This window comes from Montipora foliosa, chromosome 12, assembly GCF_036669935.1.
Source record: "Montipora foliosa isolate CH-2021 chromosome 12, ASM3666993v2, whole genome shotgun sequence".
Classification (NCBI taxonomy): domain Eukaryota; kingdom Metazoa; phylum Cnidaria; class Anthozoa; order Scleractinia; family Acroporidae; genus Montipora; species Montipora foliosa.
In genome coordinates this window covers 1199405-1206904 of record NC_090880.1, presented here as the reverse complement: position 1 = coordinate 1206904, position 7500 = coordinate 1199405, and the positions used below count along the sequence as shown (strand labels likewise).

General features: G+C 38.7%; 1 protein-coding gene across 1 annotated transcript in view; it reads right to left on the bottom strand.

Annotated features, from left to right (window-relative positions):
- The window catches only part of LOC137979968 (uncharacterized), an 11611-nt gene that overhangs the window by 1048 nt on the left and 3063 nt on the right, over positions 1-7500 (bottom strand). Inside the window, exons 4-9 of the mRNA XM_068827293.1 lie at positions 4316-4437; positions 3647-4058; positions 3295-3400; positions 2939-3168; positions 2316-2609; positions 1-818 (exon numbers count right to left, since the gene is read on the bottom strand). The exon at positions 1-818 is cut by the window's left edge and continues 1048 nt beyond it. Coding sequence (XP_068683394.1) covers positions 444-818; positions 2316-2609; positions 2939-3168; positions 3295-3400; positions 3647-4058; positions 4316-4437 — 1539 coding nt within the window. The 3' untranslated portion in view covers positions 1-443. The remainder of the gene's footprint in view (positions 819-2315; positions 2610-2938; positions 3169-3294; positions 3401-3646; positions 4059-4315; positions 4438-7500) is intronic.

The window sequence follows — 7500 nt, the reverse complement described above, 5'->3', positions numbered from 1 at the left end:
ATAATTTCAGTTTACAATATGCCCAATTAGCGCTGCAGCGCTAGAACGAGTAGACACTTAAATAAAGACCCTTCCTTTTCTTTTTTTTTATTTTTATTCCAGTTCTAGTGAAAATAAAGACTAGGAAAGGCAACACGTGTACGCCTGACCGTGTCAATCCAAACCGCGTAAGAAAAAAAAAATTATTTCCAAAACCTACTTTTCTCGCCTTTGAGTATTGCTAGTCGGAATAAGCTTAAATTTAGTGCTCTTTGGGCGCGCTACACGGGAGGATTCTTACTTTTTTCGTTCAACTGACAAGTGTTGCACATTGATACTGAAACTTCAAAATATACTTTTTGATTTGTCAAGAAAGCAGCAGACAAACTTCTTTAAATTTGATTATAATCAACATGCAATATCACGGCGCCATTGTGAGATCTAATAAAAGCCATCGAGGTTTTTTAAGAGTTTTTTTCAGCGTCAATCCTGCTGTAGACGTCTTTAAGATAAGTTGCGGTCTCCGGTCGGAGGTACTTATCTCGTGTTAACGTGAGGTTGGAAAGCAAAATAACTTCCTTCGGCAGATCCTGTTTCCACTTTACGTTTCTTCGATTCGTTCTAAAATAGTCGGGCTTCCAGCTAGATTCATAAGTTCCTTTCCAGTAGTGTATTGTAACATGGTCATCATGTATAGCGGTGACCTTCCCAATGACAGGTGTTTCGTCCCAGTCGAGGAGATTGACGGCTATAAAGGAACCTAATTCCAAGTCTGCTATATGGTCCTCCACTTCCTGGACAGCTCTATTTTCTCCCCTACGGAGTGGCCCAGTTGTGATCTTAAAGAAAAAAAAACAAAACAAAGCGAACAGAGACCTTTTTTTTTTCAAATGAAGCAATACTGGTCAGCTCAGAAGTTGACTAGCCCAAAACAGGGATTTCCTTATATTTTTATTACTTTAATTATGAGCAATTCCTAACGAATTCCTTGCTCACTTTCCTTTTATCCTGCTGCAATGTTGAGAAGAATGACAAAGATGCATCTAAGCCTGTTGCTCGTCATCTCCCTAACCACTCCAAAAAACACATGGCTATCTGCGGCCTTTCCCTACATCTAGGTACGACGAAAAGCCGCAAGAATCCGGAAGAAAAATTCATCTTCCAAAGCGGCACCCTTAATCCTCACGGTATTAACGAACGCTTTTCATATAACTAATATGTTCCTAATTTTCACGTTGCCATGTTACCACCAATAGCGTAGCTCCTACTCTACTATAAAAACTACACGTAACCCATAATTCCTCGATTCGCTGTGACGAAGGGCTAACGCTCGAAACGTCAGCTTTTAGAATCTCTGTACGGTGGCCAATTTACATTATCAACTCCGTTGATAAAACCAAATTTTTGTGTAACGGGTTTACATTGGTTTCTTATATTTGTTTGCATAATTATTTGGACATACTGTCATTGAAGCAACAGGTGTCATGAAAAGTATCGCATGAAAGCCACTAAGCTTTATGCCAAATGCTTTTACAGAAATGACACTAAGCACATGCAGAGCATTATTGTGTAATTGATAAAGACTAGTTCCCATAATTATCTTTAATGGTCTTTGAAACGATCGAAAGCTGCCTGCATCGAACGCGTATCTCAGAAGATCCCACACACCACAGACCATTGTTCCCCTTTATTTTCGTGATGGGAAACAGGCCAGTTGTATGACTTGATTTTGGCGTTAGAATGTTAGTTCCGACTAGTCGCCGATGCAATTTTCCCTTTCGTAAACAAGCAATTCCATTTGGACGAGACTATAAACAATTTTCACTGTTAAGTTTGTCGTTTGTAAATGAGGAAACAAATACTTAATCTAGGACAGTAGATTAGCAGCGTATGTCACTTAGAATTAAAAAAAAAACAAAACTGAGAAAAAACCTTAGAAAAATATTAGAAAAACAAAATTAGAAAAAGTTGACTGAACGATGTCGAACTCAGTTCCATGGCTCAAGAACAAATGCACTGCTTAACCTCTACACTACCAACTTCAAACAACTGCTTCATTTTGTAATTTGAAAGTATTTAAATGAAACCAATCCTAACAATTTATTGAAAGCTAACCGAATAAAAAGGCTTGGTTATTTAGAATGGTATCGACCGTCAAAAATGGCATCGCTTCTTTACGAAACGGACATTAGCGTCGCCGATCGTGCCCCGATCGTCGCAGACCCTTGTGCATACCATACGAGAAAAACGTTATGGAAAGCAGCCTTAAGTCTTCCAAGGGGTATCTTAATTTGGTTCCTTATTACAAGGGAAAGATATCGTTATTTAAAAACTACCTCTTTAATTGGTGCCATTTCTTTGTCTCTCAATAACTGTAAAGAAGCCACTGCTTCCTCTTCATTTTCTGTAAGTGGCGGTCTCGTCGCGCGCAAAAGGTCTTCCAATGGCCAATAAGGCCTTTCTGGGACACGTAGCAGCCAGATATCTAAATGCAACAGTCGCTCTTTCCATTGATCAACAGCTAATGGAGGCATGAACTTGTAAAACTTGGGAATATCCCTTCTCATACCTTCCGCGTCAATTGAGCGCAAAGAGGGTTGAACAATGTCTGGTACGCCTTCTGGAAGCTCCTATGCAGACAGAAAATTGCACAACTTAATTAATATTAAATAGCTTTCCTGTAATAATGAAACTGTCTAACATTTTGAAGTTAGCGTTGTTAGACTGGTGTCAGTGGTCAGCCACATTTATCATTCCCGCCTGGTGTATCGCCAAAATTGAGAACATGCTAAAACTGTCTTTGAGTATTTTAATAATTTAATTCGTTTTGCATGATGCAAACTTGTAAGACGGGAAATGACTTCAATTTTCATTGAACAATTAACACAATTAACATAATTCCATACGTCATCAAGCTTCACGTCAAATTCAGTTAGAGCATTAAATACTTGTCACTAACCTTTAAAAGTTGGATAGGTCCCATCCAGTTGTCTGAACTCCATTTCCGGTAATACATTAGCGCCTTTTGGGTCTCAGGGTCGCGTACAAACTTAAAGCAATGCGGATTTACGTGGCGATGTAGATCCTGACCATGGGGACCGAGCCACGACTTGACATCAAACACCACTGATAGTCGAGATGCCTCAGGATGAGGAGTGCTCGTGCTTCCTTGTAGAGTTGCAAGCAGATCTAATGGACATTGTTTAGAGAATACTATGTTTTAATTATGATTGTTCTCGTGTCCCTCCCTGCGACTACATAGATCGTTGCCTGACTCCAAGAAGTTTACTGTAAACGTATAAGTATTACATATACCTTCAAAGGTGTAAACATCCGTTCTGCTCAATACTTGTGAATAGTTTCCAAACTTGCCATCTATGTCCTCGTGAGTGTGACCGACAGGAAGAAAATTGCCACGGATCTAAACGAAATAACAACAAATTTGTTTAGTTCCTTTTAATTCCAATGAAAAAGTAAAAAGTAGACAAGTATAAATCTAAACTTCGCTTAGGCAACATTTACCTATGCTCAGGTTCCCTTTAGTTATTAGCTATACCAAGCTTCCCATCGTTTTGGAGGATTACGTGACGAGTAAAAAAGATAGGGACGGAGGGGATTAAGCAAGGACTATTCCATTGAACAGAGGGTAAATAAAGAGTTGTGTTACCTTATCAAAAACCAGAAGCTCCACTAAAAGGGCCAAGAAAAACATCACGTATTTATTTTTGTTTTCTTTCCAAAAATTGTCCAGCTGCAAGTATAGAACTTCCGCAAGGTTTTCTTTGAAGCTCTTCAAAACTTCCAAAAGTACTGTGATTGTAAGATTAGGGTCATGAGGGTACTCGAATAAATCAAAACAGCAAAACGTTTTCTTCCCATGTTCTGCTAGTCCCGAGTGGGCAATGGCGCCCACTAAATGGGTGCGTAGCCTTACGACGCCTTGCACGGACTTTGACATCCTTCGCTCCCTTGGAATGTGTGTTTTCTTGTTATCCATAGCGTCAATGATAACTGTAAGGTACCGTTGAGGGAGCTTCCTTGCTTTGACTCGATGCAGATGGTACTTTGCTCTTTCCCGCCTAATAAAGTAACATCAGATGTAGTCGCCTTAGAGTAACAAGGGGAGCAGAGTTTCAAAAAAGCTTTACACCGTTAGCTGAGTCTCACCTACATAGCAACGTGACTGTGCCAAATTTGGCCCACTGAGAACGCACTTGGTAAAATATAATTCAAATATAGCCTTATGAAAGACATATTCCATACGATCACCCTTAAGAAATGCGAACTAAGTGACAGAAAAACACTTTCAAGAGAAATATAATCGTTGCTTTCTTACATAACTAAGGCCAAGTGACCCTGGAGGTATTCCTGTGCTTGTTGCCTTTGCCTCTTGTCCAGCGTTGACTCCAAGACATTCTTGTATCTTGTACAGTCATCACATTTTGAAAACGCGTTTTCCTGCATTGATTAAGGAGCCATGTTTATAAAAGCGAACTAAATTAAATTTCCACTTAGTCTAGTACTTGCGTTATAGAAACCACAATATTGTTTCACGTTGGAACGGGTTTAGTGAATATATGTATGACCTAGTCGAAAAATCAGGATTAAAACCGACATTGGGCAAGCTTTAAACGAGGAAAGAGATAACTGTACTGTCAATATACGCTGGTAAGCCATTTTTCTACTTGAACAGGCTTTAATGGAGAAAACTGAACTATCAACATTCGGTGCCAAAATTTGTGAGTCACTGTCGTCACTTGGGGTATGGCTGGAAAACGAGACCGTTATCTGGACCCCTCGACATTTCTCCCACCTCCTTGTTCATGGAGGGTGGGGGAGGAAAAACTCTCTTTTTCCTACCTGAAGTAGATAGCGTTGACAAAACATCAAAAACGACGTTGAGCACCAAGCACTAATTTTGTCTCTGATTAAAGATACGGTGGTGGGTCAGTCATTTATAGTAGAAAATGCAGATCAAGGGAAAAAAAATAAAAAAAAGAAATTAGGAAAGTGTACCTTCCTACACATGACGTTTCACACTACGATTTGAAGACCCTAAAAACCCACAACAGCGAGTGGCACTATTGAATAGAATTACCTTGGGAACTGAGTACATCCTTAAAGTGATCCTCCCATACATTATACCACTGAGACCTGCTAACCACTTCTTTCCCATTTAAGCGCAATTCTCCTTCCATCTTTTCGTATAGAGCTTTTTTGGTAAAGCAGGATGGGAGATACTCTACATACTCGCCTTCCTCTGATTATGAAACAGACATCTTTTGTACCATCTTCCCGATTGGAGGTGTGTTGTAAAATAAAGTCTAAAATCCAGTTGTTTTGTTCAGTGCTATTTGACTTGGACGCAAACATTTCCTCCGCGGTCTTTATATCAGTGAGTGATAAATTTTGTATGCAGTCCTTTTCACAGCATTTACTTTTTAACAGGCTAACAATCTCATTGTTACTTCTTACTTTTTGCACCATCTTTCTACTGATGCTATCTACAAATAAATAATCGGAATCATTTAATAACGAGAACGAATGTTTTTTGATTTTATTCTTGATTTGATATTCATTCCTTGGAGAGTAGTAACTTGCCATTACAGTCAGGTAGAAGGATATACACCCATTGTCAGAAACGTTTTCATACAGAGATAATTAGGGCCGTTTATACGAGAGAAAATAAGCCGCGGCTAACTCTGGCCGCGGCTTACGTAAGCCGCGAACACCCCGTATAAATGGTACAAAATCTACGTTCACGGCTTTCTCAAGCCGCGGCTTATCCTGGCCGGGGAGTTTATACTCGTATAAATAGTTCCTTTCGCGGCTTACGTATGCCGCGGCCAGAGTTAGCCGCGGCTTATTTTCTCTCGTATAAACGGCCCTAATATGGATAAATCGCTACTTTGTTCAGCTTCACGTGCGCACGTGCACCTCGTTCCTGTCATTGTTTAACTCGACAAAAACATTTTTACATCAGTGAGTTTAGGAGGCGTCTTGCACGCAATTTTACCTTTTCGATTATGCCTTTGTGTCTGACTGATCATGAAACCCAAAATGAAACATTGGACATTTTGTAACCTAGGAAATTGAACTTCATTTGTACCATGTAAACAATTAGTATAAAACTAAAGTACCTATATATTCTAGTGTTTAGATTATGGGGCTAGGAAATTGGCTTATCTGGAAAGCCCCTAAGAAGACAAGACAAGACAAGATGACAAGATGATTTATTTAACTCAGCTCAGTTTCACATAATATAAAAAAATTATAGGTTAAATTTATATAGGCAACAAATGAAAGTATAGCTAAGGTGTAATAACAAAATAGAGAGCGAGTTGGGACCATCCAAATAGCAAAGGCTAATCTAGTGGATGACCCCTACAATAAAATACAATTACAGACAGAATTAAAAAGGTATATAATAGCTAAGGTATATAATTAAATTAGAATAACAATTAAGGATAGAGTTAATAAGGGTTTTACGAAATATTCTAAGAGAATTTCAATTAGTTATACTTGTAGGCAAGGAATTCCAAAAGGCGAGGACCAGTAAATTGTAGGGAGCGTAAGCCATATTGAGTGGTATTAACTAAGGCTACATAAAGATTTCTATTACGTGATTGCCTTGTTGAATAGGAATGAACAGAAGATGTAAAATTGAGATAGTTAGGCCTGTCATTTATCGAATTGAAGACTATTTATTTGAAAGTTAGAAGAATGCTAAACTATAATTATAGAAATAACAAAATAGTGCAAGCGGTATACGTGTATATCTAAGAGTTGGTACGTGATCAAGACAGTTATCACAAGCAGAGGCTACATGTAGTATTGGACCGGTTCTAACCGTGACCTTGAACAAACCCCTTTATAGCATAACTTCTTGTTTAACGTAAAATACTGCAAACGGCAGTTCACATGTAAGTTCACTTTATAACGTTCATGGTTAAGTTTTTGTTTCTAAGACGGCTCACAACTTTTTCTTTGTATAATCCTTCCTTCAAATTTCTTAATTAGTTCATCCACTCCTGCGTAGTTCTGAGGGTTCGTTGCAAACTCCTGATGTTGCTTCCCTTTCAAATGTTTATCCAAATCACTGTAGTGTATTTGACAACATTCACAAAATCTTAGGGGCTGTCTTTTACGTGTCCTGCACGCATTTGACTTCTTAAGTTTAAACTTAAATGGGCAGCCACCTAATGGAGAGTTAAAGTCGATGGAAGGAAACTCCTCAAGTTCCACAAATTCTGGACAATATTTTCGAGATTGATCCTCTACTTTGATAAAATGCGGTTGCAACTTTTTAACTTGGCTATTCGCATTTGCTTTACAATAGAAACCTGAAGATTTTTTTTCTAAATCAAGCAGTGAATTGATACTTGAAGCTGCTGCTCTAAACTCACTCGCTGTTAAAACTGATATTTCCCATTTTCTTGCAAAGTTTTCCAGATGTAATGGATCTGCCTTGGAATTTTTCATAGCTGCTGAGTACATACGTGAACCTCGGAACGACAATTT